Source organism: Halichondria panicea, chromosome 1 (genome assembly GCF_963675165.1).
Source record: "Halichondria panicea chromosome 1, odHalPani1.1, whole genome shotgun sequence".
Lineage (NCBI taxonomy): Eukaryota > Metazoa > Porifera > Demospongiae > Suberitida > Halichondriidae > Halichondria > Halichondria panicea.
Window position 1 is genome coordinate 13,725,005 of NC_087377.1, and position 26,896 is coordinate 13,751,900.

At 39.8% G+C, this 26,896-nt stretch overlaps 4 protein-coding genes across 7 annotated transcripts in view; 3 read left to right on the forward strand and 1 right to left on the reverse strand.

Moving 5' to 3' along the window:
* Positions 1-26,896, forward strand: part of LOC135348938 (mucin-2-like) — a 97,115-nt gene that overhangs the window by 39,544 nt on the left and 30,675 nt on the right. The window lies entirely within an intron of this gene.
* LOC135348219 (uncharacterized) lies at positions 11,003-14,224 on the reverse strand. Of its 4 annotated transcripts, XM_064546440.1 has the most exons (10): positions 14,143-14,221; positions 13,621-14,069; positions 13,341-13,542; positions 13,033-13,278; positions 12,870-12,971; positions 12,692-12,814; positions 12,478-12,612; positions 12,350-12,383; positions 12,093-12,262; positions 11,005-12,035 (listed from the first exon to the last, which is right to left on the reverse strand). In XM_064546440.1, exons 1-10 carry the CDS (start codon positions 14,189-14,191, stop codon positions 11,788-11,790), a joined length of 1,758 nt encoding a protein of 585 aa, XP_064402510.1. In that variant the 5' UTR covers positions 14,192-14,221; the 3' UTR covers positions 11,005-11,787. The 4 variants fall into 4 exon arrangements, with proteins under 4 accessions (XP_064402505.1, XP_064402510.1, XP_064402513.1 ...); XM_064546435.1 differs by having other exon boundaries at positions 11,003-12,262; positions 13,621-14,066; positions 14,143-14,224; XM_064546432.1 differs by having other exon boundaries at positions 11,007-12,262.
* Positions 15,417-16,630, forward strand: LOC135342977 (uncharacterized). Its single transcript, XM_064539877.1, has 4 exons — positions 15,417-15,645; positions 15,723-16,041; positions 16,116-16,403; positions 16,455-16,630. Exons 2-4 carry the CDS (start codon positions 15,930-15,932, stop codon positions 16,628-16,630), a joined length of 576 nt encoding a protein of 191 aa, XP_064395947.1. The 5' UTR covers positions 15,417-15,645; positions 15,723-15,929.
* LOC135348470 (uncharacterized) lies at positions 23,193-25,719 on the forward strand. Its single transcript, XM_064546693.1, has 7 exons — positions 23,193-23,401; positions 23,456-23,806; positions 23,868-24,143; positions 24,228-24,407; positions 24,461-24,679; positions 25,094-25,285; positions 25,334-25,719. The coding sequence occupies exons 1-7, from the start codon at positions 23,335-23,337 to the stop codon at positions 25,600-25,602; spliced, it is 1,554 nt and encodes a 517-aa protein (XP_064402763.1). The 5' UTR covers positions 23,193-23,334; the 3' UTR covers positions 25,603-25,719.

Consider the following 26,896-nt stretch of genomic DNA (forward strand, 5'->3'; position numbering starts at 1 on the left):
TTGAAGACGAGTTTAAGAGAAAGAAAACGGCTAAAAGACAAAGAAATAATTAGACTCTAGAATCTTAACAGAAACAGCTTTACACATTAGCTATAGCTAGCTCGATCAGTTCAATAAGTGGGTGGGGCTCACTTACTGTGCAATTAATAATGACGTCATTGTTATTATGAGCATGCGTAGTGAGCTAGTGAAGCGAGCTGACAGTGATGTTACTCACAACAATTCACATCTTCTTATGTACGGAATTAAGAGATATGAATTGTTGTTTTTGCACTGAAATTCAAAACGGTTGTCACACTTTTCTTTTGCTATAGCGGTCCATGTTTCCTCCTCTGATACACTGGAGCATGATAGAAAGCAAGCACATGCACACTGTTTATCCTTCAGAACTATACATTTTCAAAACGGGTTGCTGGTTGTCAACGTTTTTCTTGTCTGTTCTCTACCAAATCTTTCAGTAGCCTTCTGCAAGCTCTCCTGTCATGCATGAAAAGAAAAAGAAAGTGTATTCTGTCTCAGGATCTCACACACGTGGGATTGAATGCACATGCGCAGAAAAAGGGGTGTATCCGCCATAGGCTAAAGTTCGCAATGGCTGCTGTAGTACTGCCAGCTCTTTTCTGGCTCTTGTATAGCTAACAAAAAGCTATCACTTTAGTGAGAAGCTAAGTTGAATAGAAACTTTGTGCGAACAGATGATGCTACGAAAGATTCTGAAGAGACTGCAACAGCCTTTACAGTAAGTAAAATTAGCCATAACTGGAGAACAAAGCTTTAATTTGCAAATCCACAAATCAAAATCCAAGAGAATGTGGCTAGAAGCCTGTTATTTTTCGTCGCATTGCAACCGTTGAGCAGTTACGGCTGGAATACATGCACACACACACACAGTCAGCTTTACTGTATCCCTTGTGCGGCTACGCCTCGAGGCATAAATATTATAGCAATACTAGTGAATTCCGGTTACGGATGGATACACATTTTGTTAGGTAGTTCTGAGGAGGGCTAACCACGCATGATAAGATCATCATAACTGAGGGATTCTGGGCTAGCTTATCTTGAGTAATCTGAAATAATTGGTGTTTTGGTAAACAAAGGATACAAAGCGTTAGAGGAAACCTACATATGTAATGATATTTGTAAATACTGAATGATTCTACAGTCATATAATAACTCACTGGTCAGTAGAAGATGGAGTCCAGGAACAGCTTGAGGTATCTCTTGAATACTCTCACCCCGGGGCAACTGTGGACAGGGAGAGGGAGAGAAAATTAATGTTATAATAGAGCAATATTGAACACACTCAAGTACATGTAGTTACATGTAGATGATAGAGTTATCGTATAATCTGGTTAATAAGCGCTTAGCGCACATCAACTAATAGGCGCCTAGAAAGAGCCTTGATAGAAGGAAGGCGCATGGTTTTCTGCACAGTTCTCTGCCCAACAACTGGTCTCCACACTTCTTTATAGATGCTACGTTTCTTTCACTACCAGTAGTTGTGTTACTGCTGTCAGATATGACTATAAACTTTTTGCAGACAAACGATCGAGCTAGCTAATGGAGATTTGCTTCATGGAAACATCATGGGCATGGTTAATCTATATAGCTCTATAGGGCATCTCGATAATAGGGCCTGCTCTTTTTCCCTATAGGCGCATGCACTTACTAACCAGATTAGTACAATACAAGTAAACGTTCTGTATACATGTAGAACCCTTTTTGAAAGTTTCTTACAGTGTCAGCTTTTTACATGTAGACATTTATAGGTACTCTGTTTTATTGAAGTAGTACAAGAAAATGTTACTCTATTTTACTTATCTCACAAGTTTGAGCAGTGTCTCCAGAAGGTTTATGTGTTGAGGGTTGTGTCTGTGTTGTAGTGTCTCAGCACAGAGGGGGAGGAGGGAGGACACTCGGTCACCACACCCACTCACACCACTCAGCTCTTCAAGCAAGAAAAGGGAACTGGAGGGGGCTACAAGATTAGATTCAAAAACTGGCATACTCTTCCTCAATTACATCACAACACATTTACAAGCTGTATATACTCAACACTAGGACACTTGGATCCTTGTGTGTCACTAGTAACCACCACATTTATACCACATGGACATCTACAAAAGTACCCCTATCAAACACATCTTTGTACATGTAATATGAATATTCCTTTATCCTTTATCCCATACCCCACTACACCCTCATCACATAGCATCTCCATACACATCACACACCCTCACCTTTCACTCTTCTCCCACGGCTTGTGATAGCCTGCGGTGTGAGAGTCCATACATCCTCCTCTCCTCATTTTTGGGGCCAGTGAACCACATGCATGAGTACATCTGCTGGTACAGGTCATCATGGATATACGATGCACCATGGTACCCCAAATACAGCTGGTCCAGGATCAATTACCAGAGGAGCTGAGGAAGGGGGAGGATGAACAGTAGTAAACTAATTTGCTTCTTAAAATGCAGCCTATTGATCAAAGCGTATTACATCACATACTATCTTTCAAACAGCTGTTCACAATTGAAAGAGCTTTAAGCGCTCAATGTACAACACTATTGATTGCCTAGCAGCAGCTTACAAGGTAGCAAGAGATAGAGAAACTTTGAGTGCTGTAGAAGTGAAGTACAAGATGGAGATAAGACAAGGAATGTAGTGGTCACCCACAACTTAGTGATGTGTTACAGAACACAAAGATTTGGAAGGTGATACTTCATACTAGCTAACTGCAACAGGTTTGCAAAATACAACCACAGCCAGTTAGGTCCCAGTCTTGACAGTACACCTCAAATTATCAGTACAGCCTATTATATAGTCTGTACAGTATCTCACCATAGGCCTTGGTGACGCTGGTGAGAGCAGCATATCTAACTGAGGGTATGCTGTCCTCAAGGTTGGAAAAGAATAATGAGAACAGTTCATCCAGCCACAATCTGAGGAGAAAAGGAAACACTAAAAGTATGCACCTGTAGTAGGTACCAGGCAGAGGAGGAACGCCAGGGTCAATAGGGTCACGTTTAATGAAGGATTAAACATTCTTGTTCTGGACCTTTGCTGCATATAGCAGCTTAGCCCTTCTGTTTTTTATTTGCCTGCTCTTTTTATTTAGAGACTATACTACATGCATGTACATGTACTTATACTATTTGTTTGCATAGCAACATTGTATGGTAGTTTTGTGGTACTAATGCAGTGAATGATTTAGTATTTTGCAAGGTCAATGCAAACAATGCAAACAGCTGTACATGTAGACCACCAAGGGAGTGTCTAATCCAATTACAACTGATAGATAATCTAGTTATGTACACTTCACTGATTACATGTACAAACAATTAATGCTGTAGTGCTGTGGAATCCAGGCAAGTAGACTTAGAAACAAGCTCCTTAGCTTTTACTCGTTTTTATAACAACGAAGCTTTAACATCGAAATCTGCCACTTTTAAAACTAATAACTTGTTGCTATCCATGCTGTAAACGCAGTGCTATGGCATCCAGGTGAGAAGAATTATTACAAATAAAAAACAAACAACCCACTGACCGCGGCACGGCCTCAGGTAATAAATACAGGTTAGCTCGCACTGCCAGGGTGCTATCTAAAATACACTATACTATCCACGAGCTATACAGAAAAGATCCATACTTGAAAATTATACACTGTGGGCCCTAGCTAAAAATTGCCTAAAGTGTCATCTGCATACTGTACATGTGTATAGTGCCAGGGAGACAGCACCTACGCTGCTCTACCAGCTGGTGGTGGAAGGCAAGCTTTAAACTATCTCTCTCCCTCCCCATCAGGTACTATGTGGTTGAGGGTGTGAGGCTCTACTCTCAGAAGACTCGGAGGGTGGTCACACATACCACCACAACATTTATTCACAAACATTATAGAGTTGCAAAGGAGGTTGGACACGCGTCTGTGTTTTACAAATGTTTTACGGAGGAAATGTGTGTGCATGGAAAAATATATAGTAGCAATCCAGCTAAGCCAAAAGACTGCAAACAATTTTAGCACTCCATACTACTAGTAAACGAGTGCTGCAAGCTATGCTGTGCTAGCGCCTCTCACCATGTTTTGCTTTCGCTTAAAAACTATTAGAGTGGTACTCTGTCTCAGGATCTCAAACACGAATGCGTATGTGCAGAAAAGAGTTAAATATGCAATAATTATGTTAAAGTTCGCAATGACTGCTGGCACTCTGGCATGCAGTACAAGCTTTGCAGCTCTTTTCTGACTCTTGTACAACAAAAAGCTAGCGCTTTAGTGCAAGGCTAACGCATAAGTTGAATAGAAAGTTTGTGCGAAAAGATGATACTACCAAAGATTCCTTCACTGTAAATAGCCATAACTAGAGAACAAAGCTTTATAGTTAGCAAATCCACAAATCAAAATCCAAGAGAACGTGGCTAGAAGCCTATAGAAGCTGTTCGTTTTTCGTCACATAGCGACCATTGAGCAGTTATGGTAAAGACCCAGCCACTCACTATACAATATGCACCCATTGCATATTCATCTGCAATCTCGTAGCTGGTCAGGAGTTCCTTTGCCAGTTGCTCCTCTTTGATCTTACTGAGATGATCGGTCAGCTCCCTCCAGGCTGGTCGTCCAGAGCAACTTTTATCATCCATTGGTCAATCACTTCAGTCAAGCAATTAGCATTGTCATTGCAACACAAATTTTCAATCTAGTGGAGAAGATGAGATAGTATAATTGAGTGGGTAGTAGTACGATTAAACTAACAACATAACGGCACATGTATCTTATGAAACCACTCAAAGTAAGTAATGAAACGGCAAGATTTAAGAATTACTTAGTCACCACTTTTGGTAAAGACTATACAGTGGACAAGTAATAATCACACTGAGCCAAAACACAGCCGGTAAAGATCTGCTATACAATAAACATTACGTGAGACAATAAAGGGGTATACATGTACACTTACCAAATGGCCGGTAGCAGTGTGGGTAGGTGTGGTTGTGTCTCCTCTGAGGGGAGGTGGACCAGGAACTCCCTCATAGCTGCAGGGGGGAGGGGATATAACAGGTGCTGGGTATACATGTCTCAATGCTAGACACAGTGGAACCTCTAGACTAACAGTGACCGTAATAAAGAGGTGGTTTAAGTACATGTTTTGGGGGCTTTGGGCTGGTCAACCTGGCTGTATGAAAATGGGTAACCACAAAACTCTTTTGAATGCTGTAACCTCATCTTCATCAGAGCATGAAATACACCTCAGCATGGAAATGCTAGATATGATATACACCAACAATAGTGTTAATGGATATGATGGTATACCTATGAAACATTGCAAGGTGTGTGTGGGGGGGGGGTTAGTATCAATAGATGCATTTAAAGGGAACGACAACTCGAAAAGAAACCTAGGAAAATTCATGCATGCAGGTGAATCGTGTACTCTACTGTGCATGGTGATGCATGTATGTCCCTATACATGACAATATATCAGGCCAAACAAAGTTAATTGTTAGTTTCTCATCATAGTCCGTGCGATTTTAAACCTACTATCCCATCCACTAGATTGAAAATTCGTTTATTGCTGACTGTGTAAAAATTTTTCACGTGACTAGTGGTGCCAAGCCAATGTGTTGTTAGACAGTGCAGTGTAGGGCTCCTGATCAGCTAGCTTACCTGCATTGTGCATTGATACTAATAGCTAGTCATTGTATATGAGCTATAGCTAGTGCTACAGCAAAACTACAGATCCGTTGCAAATCAAGTGCTGAAGATGAAAATAATAAAATGCCTACTATTTTTCTTCTCCAGTGGCGCACAAATAGAACAAGAAAAAAAATTCTAATTTCATTTGGCTTGGCGCTTATATTAGGCCACTCCAAGTGATACTCTGGTTTCTGGTCCACCGCCTGCATCAGATTTTATTCTTGGATTTTATATCTCATTATTTCTACTACGCATGCGCAGAATGGTCTATGTGGTACAAAATAGTGTGATAATGATATTCATTTGCAAAATAATGAGATTCATAAGGTGAAATTGAATGACATAATGAGAAAAGCCGCCCACCCGCATGCAATTAGAAAAACTTCAAGACCAGAAACCAGAGTATCACTTGGAGTGGCCTTAGAGTGGCGCTTAGCAATAGAACGCAGAGTACTAGTACTTATAGTAGCTGTTTCTATTTTGTGGACTTGGCGCTTCTATAGAGTGGTGTTATAATTAAACAAAAGACGGTACTGTCCAGATCCAACTTAATGAGAAATGAAATGAAACCACTCAAAATAAGTTATGAAACGGCAAGATTTAAGAATTACTTAGTCCCCACTTTTGGTAAAGACTCTAGAGTGGACAAGTAATAATCACACTGAGCCAAAACACAGACGGTAAGGATCTGCTAGGCAATAAACATTACGTGAGACAATAAATATACATGTACACTTACCAAATGGCCGGTAGCAGTGTGGGCAGGTGTGGTTGTGTCTCCTCTGAGGGGAGGTGGACCAGGAACTCCCTCATAGCTGCAAAGGGGAGGGGATATAACACGTGGGTGTACATGTTGTCTCAATGCTTGACACAGTGGAACCTCCAGACTAACATTGACCGTAATAAAGAAGTGTATGGTTGCACAAGATGTTTTGGGGGCTTTGGGCTGCATGGTCAACCTGGCTGTATGAAAATGGGTGACCACAAAACTGTTTTGAATGCTGTAACCTCATGTTCATCAGAGCATGAAATACACCTCAGCATGGAAATTTAACAAAAGACGGTACTGTCCAATTTTTCCGATCCAACTTAATGAGAAACTAACAATTAACTTTGCTTGGCTTATTTACATGTACACTCATCAGCCTCACAGATACTCAGTTCCTTGCCAGTTGCTCCTCTCTAATCTTAGCTTACTGAGATGATCTGCCAGCTGTAGACTCCATATTGTTGGTCCATCTTTGTCCATCATTGGTCATCATGTTGGTCACAACTGGCATAATAGCAAGGACGCCCTTGATAATATAATTCATGCATGCCTGGTCACAATCACTTTCGATTTTCATTAACAGCTGACACAAAACAGAGGGTAAAGACCCACTACCCGATAAACATTAAGTGAACAAAGGTACTAGGTAAAGGATCCTACAACCTACAACCATTATTTTGATGGACATAAATATTACTGGTGGCTGGTAGCAGTGTGGGTAGGTGTGGTTGTCTTTCCTCTGGGGGGAGGTGGACCAGAAACTCCTTCGTAAACCACTGAAACTGAATAAAACGCAATTGGAAGGGAGAGGAGTTAGGGACGAAAAATAAAATGAATGTCTCATTTGATACCAGAGGAGGTACGACAGGTGCGGTGCAGCTCAGGTAATTAGCCTTTGATTGAACAATAATTATCCGCCCACGTCGTATGTTTTTGCTGAGAGTAATCAGAGGCTAATTACTTGAGCTGCACCGCGCCTGTCGGACCTCCTCTGATTTGATACACAGGGGAGCGTCTAGCCTTGATTCCATGTTGTTTGTATTGTGGTATTGCGACCTGGAATTGAGGCTAGAGAATTTTTAGACTAAACTGAGGTGATTGTATTATGAAGGCGTTGGGCTGATCATGCAATTTGACTGTACGAAAATCTATGGTGACCGCAATGAGACAAATTTCGGATGCTGTAACCTCAGAGCTAGCCTCATTCTCACTTCCTAGCCTCCTTCGCAGCCTCTCCTTTTTCTGTTCTTTGTCACAGAAGAGAAAATTGGAGGAACAAAGAAAGAAAGAAGGAAGTCTCTTCCTTCTTTCTTTCTTTGTTCCTCCAATTCGTCCCGTATTTTATCTTATTGAACTACAGTGACAAAGAACAGAAAAAGGAGAGGCTGCGAAGGAGGCTACTCACTTCCTCTGAAAGATGAGCATGCAAAAATCAACTATAGACTCAGATTCTACAGCGTATTAGAAATCTCAATCTTGAGTTCGTCAATTATAGATGGATATGCAATTATTAAAATCTTGAGTTCGTCAATTATAGATGGATATGCAATTATTAAAAGCAATCAGTCTACAGATTATTCAGAGGCTCATACATGATCAAGAGCTAAAAGCCCATCAGACAAAGGCTAATTCTACAACACGAGAAATAGCTAGCTATAAGTAGTGTACAAGTTACATCTTCAGTACACATGCAGTGCTAGTAAAAAAATATTTGTTACATCACACGAGCTCTTTTTATTTGAGCCAGTGACTCTGTGAGTGTGTACCATGATCTAAACAAAGCTGGGAGAGTCCCTCTCTTGCATAATGTATTGGACTGTGTCAGAGGAGGTACGACAGGCGCGGTGCAGCTCAAGCAATTAGCCTCTGATTTATAAACTAAGCAATAATACAAGACGTGGGTGGATAATTAGTATTCATGCACTGCGCCTGTCGTACATCCTCTGGGACTAGTGCATGTGTACCAGTAAACAAAGTTGGGAGGGGGAGTCCCATGCTTGCAATAATACTACACCATACACAAACATTTGCAATGTGCGAGTCGCTAAAGGGCAGCACCAAAAAGCGTAGAAACAAGCGAGCGGGGAGAAGACTATGTCAATCTGTCACAACACTGAATTTATTTATATAGATGATACATTCACCCGTGTGTTAATCATCAGACCACTAAAAAACAACTCTACGTATACATCTGTATACACCTATATTATTGCTATTGGTATACATTGACAAAGATATACAAATTAACTGTTCTGTAGATCTATTATGTCGTGGACATCTTTTTCACCTCCAACAAAACCTTGTTAATTCTATTCCGCATGGCATGTATAGTAAAACCAGGAGCAGATAATCGGTAAAACACATACTCGTTGCTCTATATATCAATGTATAAACCACCTTGTTATTCACATGGTAAATATTGTAGCCAGTATAGCTTTAAAGAATATATACATTATGCACGTGAATGATGTTGTGTATATAGATTGACATACTCCTCAGGCTGTCCTCGTACGCTGCTAAGCAGCTAAGCTAGCTTTTTGATATTTGCCCTGGCCAAAACAATCGTAGCAACTTTCAGGTCTAGGGAGCATGCAAGCAAGGGACTCTTGTTTCCAATTGGTGCTACCCTTTAGCAACGTACTCGCACATTATAAATGTTTGCATGTATGGTGTAGTATTACAGAGGATTTCAGGTTGGTTGGCAGAATTAAAAGTTGAAGTGCAGTCAACCATGACCACTAATTGCTTTAGTAGAAGAAACACACAGTGTGTGGTCATGGTTGAGTGCACTTCAATTTTTAACTTCTGCCAATCAACATGAAATCCTCTGTATTGCAAGCAAGGGACTCGGCCCCCCTCCCAGCTTTGTGTTTACCTACATCATGTATGGTATTATTATATACACAGTCCCGCAAGCAATGGACTTTCCCATGCAGCTATGTTTAGATGATGGTACACACACAGAGTCACTGTGGTTCAAAGAAAAGAGCTAGTATGATTAGCAAGCACTCTCATCATAGATCAGCAAGTACCCTCTGCTCAATGTATATATGAAAACACACCTTCATAAGATCAGCAATGATCACCCTCACTGGCAGAAATACACCCTCATAAAATTAGCAAGCACCCTCACGCAGAAAAGACACCCTCATTGCAATATTGCAGTCACCCTAATTTTGACCCTAATATATATATCACACCACGGCATATATCCCGTTTATCATTATTAGAATCGGCTAGCTCTTAGCTGAAGCTTTTATCTTCAATTCCCTAAGCTTAGAAAACATAATTATTCTGAACGCGGGACAAGTGAAAGCTATATAAAGCTTTGTCAAGCTTGTTAAGGTCAGATATTTTTGTGCGGTTTTGTTTGGCAAGATCTTAGTAGATCCACCATTGACATGATGGTGGATCAAGTGAAGAGTGTGAGCTAGAGGACTTAGTGCTACCATCATCAGCTTAAACAGAGAGGGGTCGACAATGACACTATATAAACCTGTTTAATACGAGAAATTTAATATTTACACGTATTATAGAATATCTACTTCTCTGCACAGGAGCAATGGCTATTATCCATGCAACAGTGCTCCTCTTGGCTATACTAATGGACGAGACTGGACAGTGAGGTAAGGGCTTAAATCCTCTTTTTGTCTTTGGTTTCTTTTTAATCTTGTCCTATACTCATAGGACTGTGTATGTCTGCTCGTTCGAGCGTTGTTTCGAGGCATTAAGAGAATCTACGTTTCTCAAGCAAGATTTAACTGAGTTTATATAAATAGGGGCCTAAATCAGAGAGGTCCAGCAGCCTGCTAAACCTTCTTGAAAAGTAATTTAGGGCATTCAATCATCCTGAAGTTTCCCTGGGTCACTATAATCGTGCTGCAGCACAACCGGCAACTCTCCTTGTGAAGCACCTTCCTATATGTACATCTTTTTGTATACTCCACTCAGTGAAATTTCTATGTATAAATTTCAATTATTGAAATATTTTTACCGACTACAAATTAAATACATGAAAACTTTACGCATGCGCAGACAACTTGTACTAGGCCTAGTTGTTCGCCTATTCGTTATAAAAGCGAAAAACTCGCCCTGGGATCGAGGCTATAGTGCAGAGCTATTATAACTACTAAGTATAGAGTATAGCAACACTCCATGGAGAAGTTTTTCTACGCACTCAGTGACTACTCTAGAAACCTATAGAAACTCTTACTTGACACACACACACACACAACTGTATATCTCGCTTGCGCATGTGCACTGCATGGGTTTTTAACTTACTAAATTCCTCAGTTGTATATGTCTATATGCTCGTCAGAGCCCCAATATGATAATTGGCAGTGATCTTTGTGTTGATAAGATCCAATATATTATATATAGTTTTTCCACATTACCAATACAAGTGCGTAATATTATTACATCAATTACATTTAAGTGCCAAGTTTTCTGCTGATTTGACTAATTGTTTTTAATGTTTTCAGTTGCAGTAATCAATAATTATGGTAGTTGCTTTTCACCATCTACTTCCACTAAACAACATAATAATTATGCCTCGAGGCGTAGCCGCACAAGGGATACGGTAAAGCTGACTGTGTGTGTGTCTGTCTGTCTGTGTGTGTGTGTATTCCAGCTATAACTGCTCAACGGTTACAATGCAACGAAAACTAACAGCTTCTATAGGCTTCTAGCCACGTTCTCTTGGATTTTGATTCGTGGATTAGCAAACTAAAGCTTCTTTCTCGAGTTATGGCTAGTTTGACTCACATTGAAGGCTGTTGCAGTTTCTTCAGAATCTTTCATAGCATCATCTGTTCCCACAAACTTTCTATTCAACTTATGAGTTAGCCTTGCACTTAAGCGCTAGCTTTTTGTTGGCTACAAGAGTTAGAAAGAGCTGCTAAAGAAGCTAGCTATTTTAGTAGCCATTATTGGCAGACACACCCCTATTCCTGGATATAGATCTAATGCGCATGCGCGCTCAATACCACGTGTAAGAGAATCCATTTTGCAGAATCAGCAATTTTCTTCTTTTGAGGTCCAGGTAAGCCACAAACCAATCTTTTCTACACAATTTGCTTTACTGTGTTTAATGTTCATTCAATTGCTAACACCTATTTGAAAATCATAATTATTGCAAATTATTAACCTTTCTATAACACTCTAATACTTTTGAGCGAAAGCAAAAACATGGCGAGAGGCATTAGCACAGCGCCAGCTTGAACACTAGTTATTATAGTCATTGCTTTGTATATTGATAAAAATGAAACTAGAAAGCAATGCATGTATAAAGTTGCAATACTGAAGAACACATTACAATGTTAGTACCTGCATACAGTTATTGGGAATTGTCTTGTAATGATCTACTGACAGGATCCACGTAGTCATACTCGTGTTGTAGTTCACATCCCCCTATCTGACCCACAACACCTGTTAGCTGACTATACGACTGGTTAGACTTCAGCAATATCTGCTTCTGCTCAATATTTATTAGCTCAGGATGCTCACTCATTCTCTTTGCTTTCGGTTTCACTTTGATTTCGCTGTACTGGTGACTCAATGATAAATCTTTTTGGCTGTTACATTCTGGAGTAGCATATGTCGGGCAAGCAGTCGTATTACTTTTGGCAGTTGAAAACTTACTGTCTGTGTGCCCGTAAGACTCGTTAGCTTTCAACTCAACTTCTGTCATATCCAAGACATTGACTTTGACTTTTGCTAGACCAACCTCATCGTACAAAACACTGTTGGAATGCTGACCTTGTTTGGGAAGTGTGGAGGGTGAACTTTTTCTGCTAGGTGTCGTAACTATGCTGTTGAGTATTCACAAATATGACCAACATTGTATATGAAAGAAGTAAATCTATATGCAGAATGCATATGTACCACATAGGGCTTACCTAGTATTTTTGTTTTTAAATCGCAATGTGAATTCTGAAGTAGTCCGGGCAAACAACACAAAGTGTAGTGTTCAAGACGAAGTTGCAACATAATAATATTATAAAGCTATAACAAAAGTGAAACTTACTACGATGTTTGTACACTCCGTATCCGATAAAGCTCCAAATAGTAATCAAAATTGTTATTCCCAAACATGAAATGACCAACATTGTATCAAGCATACTGTCGCGAAGTGTCATCTTAACCTTACTGCATTGTGTACCTATGAGAAGATTAATTTTGTAAGAACAACTTTGCTAGCATAACACTATCTGTATAATTATAATTTTACATAATTTTACCATACGAAATGATTCCATAGACAAATATTGAACAAATGCAAATGAATAGCAGCACGAGTAGGATCACCAAGGAAACAATGAGAGATTTCTTTCTACAGACAAATGCTTTCACCTTGCAAAAAGCTGCATGTTCATTATTTTTGAGAGGAATTACTCATTTGGGTTGATAGTAACTTACCTCCTATAAAGAGTAATAAGAAATGAATGACCGTCAAGAGAAGGTACAGTGAAGTTGTGCTAAGAATGGCAGTTGACCTTAGTGCAAAAGGGATCATTCGATCTGGCAGTGCATGCATAAGAATTAATACACAAAAAGCGATTATTGACTCAAACCTATTAACCTGTTACAGATACATTTTCTTTGACACGTAAGTTTTTGTCTGCCTCCATTGAAAAATCAAAGTTGTGGACTGTACCAGGAATTGAATACGGAATATTCAACATGGTCATGCCATTAATAGGCTGAGCACTGATAACTGTGTGTCGTATAGAACATATAGAGCCTTCTTGAACAACTGTGCAACCAGCCAAGTGGAGACAGTCAGTTGAATTTACTTTGTTAGAAAAGTATAATTTGCTTCTGTGGCCTAATTATAGTGAAATAGACATAGTGTGTATAAGAGAGGAGAAGCCAATGATTGTGTCTTACCTACTGGAAATCTGTACACCAGTACGTGTTTCCTCGGAATAATAGCAAGCAAAGTTAGTTCAGTGTAGTCTCCTAATATAGCTGAGGTTCTTATAGAGGAGAATCTAGCTTCACAAAATGGACCCACACAATTTCTTACATGCTTGGCTTCGTCAGATCCATTAATCGTCATGGTGTACATTAGAATCGAGGAGCACATCAACTATATATAATGTATACATTATAATGTCACAAGCGAAAAGAGTGTTTCAATTTTTGAATTGTGATAATTATAGCTTACCAAATTCCTCAGTTGTACTTCTATGCTAGTCAGAACCCCAACATGGTAATTGGCAGTGATCTTTGTATTGACAAGATCCAATATTATATCAGATACCAACTTTTCCTCATAAGTAGCCACATCACCACATGTTATGCTAGTAATGTCTTGATTTTCTAGCTCTTGCAAATCAACAGTAAGCATGGATGTAAAATTTGCAGGAGTTTCCATGTCAGAAACAGTGACCAATTGAACAGATAAGAAAGCAGGATTGCTGCTAACCGTAATATTATTAGAATGATCTGCAAGGAACACCTGTAGTTCTACACTTTTGGAAGAGTTTGAGCCAATGTAACTCCATCGTAATGATATAAGATCCACTCCTTCACAAATAAGCATCACACTCAGTCTGGCATTCTCAGAGCAAGCCACTTTCTCTTCATTTTTGACAGTTAGGTAAACTTCTGCTGCTACACATAATAGCATAGCCATAGCTATAATGATTACACATGCGTACAACACCTCCTCACAAGCAAAGCTCACCTTCAACATAAAAAACAATAGCAAACATGGAGATCAAACTAAAAAGCATTGTTTATAATTATGAAGGTCAATTTCGTTCAGGAGTTTAATTTATACTTATAAAACTTTATACAGCCCATCAGATCTATACCAAGCAGGAAACATATTAAGATGCAAATGCTTCACATAAATAATTAGACTGATAACTAGATCAAAACTTTATGAGCCTGCATGCAGCCTGCAGGCTAGCGCTGGACACAATTTAGTATTGAGCTATATAGCTAAATTTATGCATGCTTATACAGTGGAAAATCTCAAATAAAATGTTATTGGCATATAAGTATCAGTCTGCAGTCCTTCTACTACCACTTTGTAAAATCTGATGCTCTAAATCAAACTCTTTCCATCAAAGCGCTTCAATCAAACTTTTGCTATTACCTTAATTATTGAGCAATCTATAAGAGGCGTTTTTCTCGATACTACATTTTACGGCTTCGAGTTTCTAATCCTAATTTGGTGAGTGTGTGACATGTGTGTTCAGTAGCAGTAGCTATATAGTGAGAGTATTATTAATGGCCGCGGATCGGTGCCTGTTTTGATTGGCATTCTAACTTCTAACTTATAAAGACGTTATAGTGTTAAACAGTATAGGCACCCATGTCCAAAGACGCCAATGTAAGTGTCCATAAGTTGCCCACATGAGTATAGTATGTACAATTAGTATCATCCTAGGATGCATAATTATGTCCCAGCATTTTACGCCTCTCCACAGGATTACGGTGATTTACATACATTACGGTGATTACATAAATTACGGTGATTACGGTGATTACATACATTACACCGATCTATGATATCATTACAATGACATCACTGCATTCTCTTAGTGCTTTCACTTTCTAGATACACTTTACATGAGCCCACTATACTAATGCCTATGCGGCTTTAATTCGAGGAACTTCACTACACATGAGCACTAGCACTATATATACAACTGCTGCATGGATCCCTGCAGGCTTCCTTGCTGGTCCTATAGTCCCAGCATAGCCTATAATTTATTATAGGTCCCAGTGAGTGATGTGTATTACCAAGAGTTCATGGTATGACCTACCACTGTAGACTAAAAACATTTTTAATTTAGCTTTACGCTACTGCCTTGGTGAGGTTCATGGTTAAAGCCTTGTTAATAATAATGTACCAGTATAATTATTATGTACTTTTTTTTTATAGTTGCATAATAATTATATAACTACTTTTACAACACTCTATAGTTGTAGGACATAATTTATATATTTATATAAATGTCTGGTTTAGCGCTCTAGTTCTGGACTGTCTATATATAGTAGTCGACTAGATATTGAAAGTGTCTAGACTATAAATTATGTTGTTATAATGATCTTTATCATTGCTCTAGTTTAATCTGCACACCAGCAGTCAATTAGCATTATTTATTAGATGCAGCAATTGCAATGCAGCTACAAACAGTTATTATTTGCAGCACCCAGCTGTTCGTACTGGCTGCAGGTGAGTGTTGCATGTGTGCATGTGGCTAGCTAGCTATATAAACCTTGATATAGCTATATACATTTACATTTTTGCAGCCACTCTGACATCCACTCCCACTGTGGTCTGTCCTGGTGACACTGTCACCTTCACCTGCACTCTGCCTGGTAGTCTCATACGATGGAAAGTCACTCCTCCAAAAGTTCAAGGACCTTCGTTTAGATTGACTTTAATATTCACCGGCAGTGGAAATGTCGCTGTGAATGAGGGTAATCCAGCATTCCGTGGTGTTCTCCAGTAGATGAATGCTCACTGCCACTCTCACCTCACTGTCTGAGGCCTCCATTGTAGAAGGTACTATGGTGTTGTGTGAGGGAGCAAGCTCACAAGAGGGTCCTCTCACTATCACTGTGGCTGGTGAGTTGTGGCTGATGGAGTGCATACATGCATGTACACATGCACTCTCAGTTTATCAATACACTCATGCACAGATTCACCCTCCCCTCCACTGAATCCAAGGGTGTCCTCCTCAGCCCAAAACCAACTCAGCTCCTCTAATATCACTCTGGAGTGGGACCTTCCCTCCTCTACTGGTGGTGTGTCTGTCAGCTATGTCCTCATCATCTCCCCAACACCTCTCTCCAAGTCACAAGTCACTGTGGAGACTACCTTCGCACAGATAACTGTCTCCTACAACACTCCCTACAATGTGACAATCAGAGCTGTCAACTGTGCTGGAATGAGTGATGATGATGTGATGATGATGATTCTTCCTATTGGTTAGTTTCTATTATAGCTGATCTCTTAGTGTATAATATTGTTTGCTGCAGTTACCTGCCCCTCCAACCCAACACCTGCGAACAGAGTGACCATCAATAGTGCTCCACCACTGCCTGCACTAGTAGGATCAACACTGAGCTTCACTTGCAATGGAGAGACAGTACCAGAAACCTGTGAGGACGGTGGTCACCTGATCCTACCAGTTATACCTCTGTCCCTCGGGTAAAATTAATGGTGAATCACTGTCATGCATGATTGTTACTATAATAGCCCCTCCTCTCAGATGTCACTTGTGGCTTTCCTGTCGCACCTTCCAGAGGCAGTGTGGACGTTAAGGGCCGGACATCACCCTTTTCGATAGACTCAGTGGTAAACTTATATTGTGACAAGGGACTATTCCCAGCTGGTGATATGTCCAGTACGTGTGAAAATGTGGGTGGAGTGGGAACTTGGAAGCCGGACACGAACACCACATGCAGAGATATGCCTGGTGAGAATGCCATTGGCTAAAATTTTTGTGTGTATTATTAACATCTAATTTACGTTTCACCGCAGTCAACTGCTCTCTACCCAAAAAGCCATCCAACGGAACAATAGTGAACTGTGAGAGTTTGAATGAGACAGTGTCGGAGGGAACAGTGCTAACTTACCAGTGTGACAATGGACTCTCACTGACTGGACCCAACACCATCACTTGCACTAATGCTGGTGTCTGGAGTACTGAGCCTGAGGCAATCGTGTGAGTAGCGCTTTGTTAACGGTTTATTTCCTTGTTTACCTTCTCCATAGATTATATTTCCGCCACCTTATCCACTGGTGCTGCTATCGTTATAAGTGTGATCATCACTTTCATTGTGACTCTAGTCACTTGATTCCTCACTGGACTCTTAGTGATGCACCTTTGCTCCCGTAAGAAGGCAGCTGAAGGACAAGCTAACGTAGGACCCACTGTACCAGCTGGTCCTGTTTATGAGGAGGTGTCACCCAAAATGGAAATTAAACTGAACAGTAACCAAGCATATGAACGGTCAACCAGTGTATACGTAGGACTGTAAAAGTTTAGCATTAATCCAGTGTCTGCATAATAATTTATAGCTTATCAGTTGTACGTGATGTGTATGTATTATAGAGCCAAGGTTTTATACATCAACTTATATATGTTTATTCATCGCGTCTGTTGTTTGTAATAAAATTATTAACACTTGAGAACTGAATGTAAACAATTAGCACAAATCAATGTGTACATCTCTGTGCATCAACAATCATGATTTGTGTCAGCAATTAACAATTAGATTATAATTCTATGCAATATTTTTTATAGTTATTGTTCTGTTAAAATTTGTAATATAGTTTGTATAATTCAGCATGCAGTAAATTAAATGCATGATTGTTGTATTTGTTAATTGTCTCCATGCACATGACACATGCTTATAAATCTTGATTGCAGCAAGGATAGAACACACACATGCACAGAGCACAGTACAAAACCTTTTTCTACTGATACAAAGCTAAGTAACTTCTAGGTAGATTGTTCTGTTACAGTTCCAGTGGATACTCCACCCATAGATTGAAGGTTCATCTGCATGGAAATTGAATATCCGTACGTTCCAGTTAATTGTCTATATGACAAGTTACTGTTTCTGGTTTTGTGATTCTTCTGGCTGAGCTGGAGATGAGGGTATGTCTATCTCATCGGCATATCTTCTTCAGTTTGCGGCGAAGACGAGACCTGGAATATGATCAGCATGCATGTCTCCTGACTTAATAATTTATAGTCGTTGGTCTTTCTATAATTTATAGTCTCATTTTGTAAGTTAGATTTCCTTGTTTCGATACAGGCGTCCATGCATGGTGACCGTGAACTTCTCTCTACAGGTACTATAGGAATATACATGCAAGTATGAAGAAGCGCTTTATTATACCAGTCCTATAATATTATTATATTAGGGGGCATATGATTCAGTATTATTATACAGATGGTCCCAGAGCCACTTTGTAGACTTCAATGTAAAATATCACATGAATCGCTTCCGTTTCCAATCCTTCTTTCTCTTCTATTTATACTGGTAGTGTATATATAGATCTATAATTTTATGCATGACCACCACATTACCACCATAATTATTATTATTTATCTACCACACATGCATGCCATTAAGATTATTATGTTACCTTTTGTTACCTTTATCCCATACCCCACTGCACCATAAAGTTCTAGTATACACGTACATCACACACCATATTTAAGTTGCAAAATTAATGTTCGTCAGTTACAATCTTTACTTTTGACATGCAGGAAAACTCCAGATTGGAACTTTAGAACAACTCGTATATACGGTAAACACAACAAGCACAACGTTATAATGTAATACCCACACACAATAAACCCACTGTCTCATGACTGGAGAAGAAGTATCATAGCAATAGGTAAAGATGTCACAATTTGCTTTTGCACTTTACTTGTCTATGTCCTGTTAAAATAATGATGGTGAACTTGTTAGTGATCAACTTCAAGTATCTTCTGTTAGTAGTATTGATTAGCTCTCAGATGGGAGGTATGAATAACAATTAAGCTAGGTGTATTTTGATGTTTGAATGAACCTGTTCCATTCAACATAGAGGCCTCTCAGACTCTAGTGTCTAATACGAGTGTGGTGTGTCCTGGAGAGACTGCTTTGTTCACATGCTCTGGTACTGGTACTGCATTGAGATGGCAAGTGGAACCTCCAGCAGACTTTGGGTTGATGTCAGTACAAAGTGCAATCTTCATTAGTTCTCTAGTTGGTCGAAGGGACACATTTGAATCTGGAGTGATCATGTTTGAGGCTGTTCTTGTGAGCAATGATGGTGGAACTGTGACGTCCACTCTCATCAACCTCAGTGAAGTGTCTGTACTGGATGGATAGCAATGTCACCTGTTCTGTTTTCGATTCATTTAATGTTGAACTACAGACAATAATATTATTGGTTGCTGGTGAGTAGCTATTTACACACAGGTAATTCAACCTCTCCATTAAACCCAAGGATAGCCTCCACTCATATTAGACCCAGTCACCTGCAGTTCTCCTAGCTGCTGCACCATCCTGAGGTAGTGTGGACATCAGTGGTGGGACACCACCCTTCTCACTGGGTTCACTGGTTAGCTATCGTTGTGATGAGGGACTGTTCCCCCCTGATGTGAGGACCAGCACATGCACTAATGGGGGGTATAGGGGAGAGTAGGTGGAGAACCCTGGGAGTTTGGTGTGCAGAGAGAGGCCAGGTGAAATGTATAATTATTATAGCTGTTTAGAGGCTTGATTTCCTTCGAAAAAGTTCATTCTATAGACATTCAATTGTATATTAGCTTACGTACACAGCCTTTGTTCCACATTATTTTCTTTGGCAGGCTATTGGGTGCTCGTAATACAGTCAAGCATAATTATCACTTTTTGACCGTCCATATAGCCAACAGCTCTCTTCCTCTTGAGCTGTGCAACGGTGCTATGGTGGACTATGACAGGTTGAATGAGACAGTGTTGGAGGGAACAGTGCTGACTTACCAGTGTGACAATGGATTCTCACTGACTGGACCCAACAACATCACTTGCACTAATGCTGGAGTCTGGAGCACTGAGCCTGAGGCAATCAAGTGTGTACTTATGACTGAAGGTGATGAGCTTAAATTTGTATTTGCCCATAGTACATGCATATGTATACTATCTCATCTCACAGTTTCTACAGTCGCTCCTTTGTTCTCCATTTCTGCAACTGTCACTATCAGTGTGGTCATCACTTTCATTGTCACTCTAGTCATTGAATTCCTATTTTATAGTCAGCATGCTCGTTTAAGTTAGATTAGTACAAGTTTACGCTGTATAGTTTGATAGCACAAAATTAATACATATTTTCATTAAAACCATCGCATATGCAACAAAAATAATAATCAAAATTGTCCTAAAGGAAATGCATCACAGCACATACATAAATATTGGTACAGAAACAGCATAATTATCATGAAGTTAGGATAATAAGTGACTGCATGTATATATATACAGTGAACCTAGCCTCGTTCCCAGGCCTTACTTTTTCTTGCTGTTGTCACTGTTCATCCATGACAGACATAGTGAGGCAGCAAAGAAAGAAATGGGCGTACAGTTAAGAAAAAGTAAGGCCTTGTTTGGGATATTGCGTGATCCACAAGGATTTTTATACACGTGGGCGATATGTAGCCCACAATCGTGACATAAGGTATTCTCCCACAAGAAAAGGTGATACTCTGATAGAATCTGAACACACAATCTAGACTAGTAGATCATCTAGCTAAGCCTAAGGTATAGCTAGCTATAGTGCTTGCAAACTTCCAGTTCCAAGTCCATGTCCAGCTTGCTGCAGGCAAAGTTTGATTAGTCATAAATCTCTGCGTGGGCAGTCCAACATCTCTAGTTCAGCATGCCCACGCTCATTTTTCCACCCTCTACCACCCTTCTACCCTCACGCGACTTCCCGATACAGGCTCTCTAACTCTACGTCTATTTCTTTCTTTATTCCTCCAATTAATACCGTATTTTATCTCATTGAACGATTAATACAGTATTTATCTTATTGAACGATCATGAGAAAAAGGAGAGCCTGTGTAGAGGCATAGATAAAGAAGAGAGGGATTGGCAACGGAAGTTAAAACGTAGACTTTTGTGCAAGGGGTGTGGCTTAATCCTGAAACGATGCGTGTTGTCCCCCACCGTAACGCCGCGAAACACTTTTTTTATGTTTGAGGCCTTACACAGAGCTTTCTAAGACCCCCCAAAACTTTATTTCCATGCTTCTTGATGATGTGTATTATGTGGAAATTCCCAAAATTGTTTCTAGATTGTTGAGAAAGAGCTACAGGTACATAGCGCTTTTTTCACCTCTTTTCACCGTTTTTTTATGGAAATGAAGTCTAAAATCAGCAGCAGGATTGTTATACTGACAGTAAGACACTGATCAGTTGTCTCCTCAACCATTCCCAGCCTGTGCTTTACTCGAGGCTGTCTTCCTACGTTGAAGTAGACAGCCTTGAGTAACGCCGGGGCAACACGGATGGTTATTCGAGGTCGATTTTGTCGCCAATCCCTCTTTGCTCTATCTATGGTAGAGGCTACAGTGAACCCTCCAGGTTTCAATATAGTCATCTATACATGTAGATCTATATGCTTAATGAGTCAATTTCTGCGGACAAGTTAGTATTGGAGCTATACTTCCCTAATTCAGCTTTGAGAAGACGTGCGAGACTGTCTATTAGCAAGTAGGCCCTGATAAATTATGCTTTTTTTCGCCCATTATTCTATTCTTTAATTAATTCTTGAAAAATGTGCCAATAATTTATTATTCTCATAAAAATCCAATTTTTCTCTGATTTTTAAAAATTAAGACGTCAAAATAAACACAACACACATGTACAACTGACTCAAGACATAATTAATATATCGTGTTATCTCGCTGAATTGAACTGATCCATACTTAGGTATTCCTAAAAGGGCGGCTGATCATGAGACTAAATTCACCTTCAGTCATTTTTTGCCATGAAAACATCGTTATGCAAAAACTTAATGAAAATGGACATTGATGCCTATTATTCCTTTAGACACCTATTATGCTAAAATTATTCCGAGCATAATTTATCAGGGCCTAATAGCAAGTTGAGGTTGATGGTTGGATATAATTTATTGCACATTGAAGATCGAATTAACATAACAAATGCAAAAGACAGCTACTTAAAATTAATAAGTAAAGGGGAGAAGGGATTGTACAACACAATGGGGGAATTTGCAATAGTAACAATACATGGAAAGTGACCTAACTATAATTGCACCAAGTAAAAAAATTCACTACATCTGTCTCTGTACACTTAATTGGGGTGAGCGAAGTGAGTCCCTTGTTGTACCTTGCAATTTGTATGTATGTTTGTTTGTCATGGACCACCAGCACACGATATAGTGTTGTTTTTGGGACTCGAGATCCTTTATTACCTTCTACGTGATTTTTTTGTGCATGCATATGCACAATCAGCGCTATAAATAATGTTTAATGAAAATCAAATTTTGGATCTGAGTAAGCCAGTTATATTCCTCTGCTGCTGTGTGTCCCACACCATGTGTTTTAACAATCACCAATTGCAACATACCGTCACGATTCATGGATCTATGCTCACTTTCAGTCACTTGCCATGGAATGAAGAACCTCGGCAGTAGCGGGTGGTCCCTTCTAGGTGGCAGTGCTGCTGCCTTTGGCATAATATTATATCTATAGTTGTATAATATAGTTGGACGTGTTGTTGACGGTCTGTTTGTGGTGGTACTGATTGTTATAGCTATAGAGCTCATAGTAAGAAAAGAAAAAAGTGGAGCTTATTGTTAATTTGGAAGGTTGCATGTTTACAATTGTACAAAATCAATTTGGTTTATGACAAATGAGACAATGAGATTATGTAATGACTATCTTGCCCTATAGAGGCCACATTCCATGAGTTGTAGTCGAATTAGGCTTATGGAGAAATCAAATGCAGAGTAGCTATGCTTCTTGATTGCTAACTATGTGTTTACTTATCAATATAATGGTTATACGATTGTTTTTAACAGTTTTTCTTTCAACCTTTATGATCACAACAGCTGGCTAAACAAACACTAACAGGCTACTATTTTCCTCAACCGTGCTATATATTAACTAAGTCAGCAATATAGACGTCTATAGCAAATGTTTCATTAATGATCTTTACTTTTGATATGCAGGAAACTCCTTTAGGACAATGTCCTATTAAAGGAGTTTCCTGCACCAGGGTACGGTAAACACAAGGTTATGTAGATAACTGACTGTCTCAAGACTGGAGAAGTAGAGATCAGTTTAGCAAAAGGTAAAGATGTCACATTTTGCTTTTGCACTTTAGATCTACGTATTTGCCCTGTTAAATAAATGGTGAACTTGTTAGTGATCAAGCATCTTCTGTTAGCAGTGATGATTGGCTCTCAATTAGAAGGAGGTATGAGATTGTGTTTCATGTGTGATTGAACATGAACCTGTACCATTTCAACAGAGGCCTCTTTAGTGTCCAACACGAGTGTGGCGTGTCCTGGAGAGACAGTTCTGTTCACATGCTCTGTGACTGGTACTACAGTGAGATGGCAAGTGGATCCTCCAGCGGAATCTGGGTTGATGTCTGTACAAAGTGCAATCTTGCTTGGTTCTGGAGTTGGTCGAAGGGACACATTTGGATCTGGAGTGATCATGTTTGAGGCTGTTCTTGTGAGCAATGATGGTAGAACTCTGACATCCACTCTCATCAACCTCAGTGAAGTGTCCGTACTGGATGATAGCAATGTCACCTGTACTGTTCCTCAATTAAATGGTACAGTTGTTGAACTACTACGGACAATCTCTGTTGCTGGTGAGTAGCTATTATAAACAATAGCACACATGCAGTCTCTTATTGCTTATGTTACACACAGGTAATCCAACCTCTCCACTCAACCCAAGTTTATCCTCTACTCAAAACCAGCTTAGCTCCTCTATTATCACCCTGGAGTGGGACCCTCCCTCCTCTACTGGTGGTGTGTCTGTCAACTATGTCCTCATCATCTCCCCAACACCTCTCTCAGGGTCACCAGTCACCATGGATACCACCTCCATACAGATCACCATCTCCTACAACACACCCTACAATGTGACCATCAGAGCTGTCAACTGTGCTGGAATGAGTCAAGAAACTTCAATTGTTGATTTGAGTAAGCCGTTTCATGGGGAATGCTGTGATTGATTAGCAATTTTATTAAAATATACATACTCGCGTTACTTTTAAATCAATGCAGTTGTGTGCCGCACACCGTCTACTGCTGCTGGTGTGACCATCACCAACACACCTCCCGTCACTATTGGTGGATCCATGCTCACCTTCACTTGTAGTGGAGACAATGAAGTGAGAACCTCAACCTGTGGCAGTAGTGGGTGGTCTCCTGACCCTGGGACCTTTAACTGTGGCAGTCCTACAGGTATCATATACATGGGCAATTAACTCTCTAAAAGGAATGTTGATCTCGTGCAGTAGATCCCCCAATCACCTGTGGTTCTCCTGCTATACCATCTAGAGGTAGTGTGGACATCAGTGGTGGGACACCACCCTTCTCACTGGGTTCACAGGTCATCTATCGCTGTAACGATGGACTATTCCCCCCTGATGTGAGGACCAGCACATGCACTGATGTGGGGGGTAGCGGAGAGTGGGTGGAGAATCCTGGGAGCTTGTTATGCAGGGAGAGGCCAGGTGAAATGTAGTTGGGCCAAGCCAACTTCTACATGTAGGCAGGCTGATAACAAAAAAAGCTCATTAAAAAATTAAGGGAGAGCGGGAGTTTTTAGACATAGGGAAATTGTTAGGCTTCCCAAACCACACTGGTAAGTGTGATAACAAATAACCTCTATAGAGTGGGTGGCGTTGGGTTTTTTTAGAGTTTCACAAAAGCATCCTTGAAGCATGTAAATAAGTTGGCTTGGCCTTGGTTTAGAGGCATAACTAAAAGTTATTTCTGCAACGTAAAATTGTATTATGTATGTACACCGCCTTTGTTCCACACTTCTTAATTATATATAAGTACATGTATTCAATGGCAGGTTATTGGATACTCATGTTGAGCTGATTCAGATACAAACATGTACTCATACAGTCATTTTCTTATAGTCAACTGCGCTCTTCCTACTGAGCCTTGCAATGGTGCTATAGTTGAGTATGAGAGGTTGAACAAGACAGTGTTGGAGGGAACAGTTCTGACTTACCAGTGTGACAATGGACTCTCACTGACTGGATCCAACACCATCACTTGCACTAATACTGGAGTCTGGAGCACTGAGCCTGAGGCAATCATGTGTGTAGGTCAGTAATTGTTTGCTATCCCAAAATTAATACAGTCATATCTCACAGTTTCTACTGTCGCTCCCTTGTTCTCCACTTCTGCAACTGTCGCTATCAGTGTGGTCATCACTTTCATTGTCACTCTAGTCATTGGATTCCTCACTGGACTGCTAGTGATGTATCTTTTCTTTCGTAAGAAAACAGTGTACTTCCCAACAACTGAAGGACAAACTAACGCAGCGTCCACTGCACCAGTTGGTCCTGTTTATGAGGAGGTGTCACCCAAAGAGGAGATTGAACTCAACACAAACCAGGCGTATGGACCATTAGGACTGTGAAACTCGTTCACTCTTTATGAATAGCATTCAACAAGTTACATTGCAATAATTATCATTCTGTTGGTATTTTGTTTGTTGTAGACTTAGTGTTTTTGATAGCGTATACGTATAATTATAACCAGGAGCCCATATTAAATAAGAATTCTAGATCGATCTCTTATTTATATGGGCTCCTAGTATAACTTATAATTATAGACAATTATATATGTAAAACCTATGTATTAGTTAATGTACAGTTATAATTATATTATAGAGGGGTTTATGACAGTAAACCTCCTGACCACGAGGGTGTAGCCCAAGTTATAGATCTATATGGTTTTTCTCTCAATCAGAAAATTGAGTACACGTGTTTTTTCTTCATGAACCAAGTGATCAATCAAGCTCAGCATGCGGTTATTAATTATGCCTCGATGTGCGGTAATAATAATTGTTATGTGCATTATACCCTAGCTTTGAGTATAATTATAAATTGTTAATTGTTTTCTTTGCAACTTTCATAAAATAATAATGGCATTGTTTATATTCAGCATCGGATATGTATAATTGAGAACAATGCAAACAATAGCTGCATCCGTTCACATATTTAAACTGATGAACAAAGAGTAAACGTACACATAATTATATTGCTTCAAATGTAAGAAAAACAACAAGCTATATAATTGTACATTGTATACTGTTCTTTCAGACTTGTCAAGATTCCTGCAGCAAGTATGGAACATCAGCACATAAAGATCTGGCATGAAGTTAGGATATTAATTAAGCAATAATAATGCCATTACGGGGTTAGATTATGGAGGTAGAAAGGAGGAGAGAGTGGCTGAAGGGATTGAATGTACATAGGTAAAGTCGTCCTAAGCCTAATTAAGCTTAATGAGCAGGACTTTGAGTTACACGATTGTAATGTTCATATATAATTATAGTAAACGATAGACATTACGCAAAGACTCACATTGGATTATGTTGTATTATTTTCCCTCTGAGGATCATTCTCCCCAGCAGCTGATAGAGACAGTCCACTCCAGCAGACTGCACCAGGGCATTGCCACTGCTCTGTGAGGGGGCGGGGTGCATGTAAATAACTGTATGTAGATCTACATCATCAATATTGAAATAGCTAGGAAACAAGGACACAAAGTTTTTCTATGCCATTGAAAGTAATAGCTCCTACACATGCAGTCCTAACAACTCACCAGTCAGTCCATAGAAGATGCAGCTCGAGGTGTCTCTTAAACACTCCCTCACCCAGCGACTTGGGCAGGCAACTGTGGACAGAGAAAGGGAGAGAAAAACATTA

Coding starts and splice junctions, on each gene's coding strand:
- LOC135348219 (XM_064546432.1), bottom strand. CDS start 14,191: ATGCTTTTTAGTTTGATCTCCATGTTTGCTATTGTTTTTTATGTTGAA. Junction 14,070..14,142: donor TATTGTTTTTTATGTTGAAG/GTGAGCTTTGCT, acceptor TATTATGTGTAG/CAGCAGAAGTTTACCTAACT. Junction 12,815..12,869: donor CTTATTACTCTTTATAGGAG/GTAAGTTACTAT, acceptor ATGAACATGCAG/CTTTTTGCAAGGTGAAAGCA.
- LOC135342977 (XM_064539877.1), top strand. CDS start 15,930: ATGCTCACTGCCACTCTCACCTCACTGTCTGAGGCCTCCATTGTAGAA. Junction 16,042..16,115: donor TCTCACTATCACTGTGGCTG/GTGAGTTGTGGC, acceptor ACTCATGCACAG/ATTCACCCTCCCCTCCACTG. Junction 16,404..16,454: donor GATGATGATTCTTCCTATTG/GTTAGTTTCTAT, acceptor TGTTTGCTGCAG/TTACCTGCCCCTCCAACCCA.
- LOC135348470 (XM_064546693.1), top strand. CDS start 23,335: ATGGTGAACTTGTTAGTGATCAAGCATCTTCTGTTAGCAGTGATGATT. Junction 23,402..23,455: donor TGGCTCTCAATTAGAAGGAG/GTATGAGATTGT, acceptor CCATTTCAACAG/AGGCCTCTTTAGTGTCCAAC. Junction 24,680..25,093: donor GTTATGCAGGGAGAGGCCAG/GTGAAATGTAGT, acceptor ATTTTCTTATAG/TCAACTGCGCTCTTCCTACT.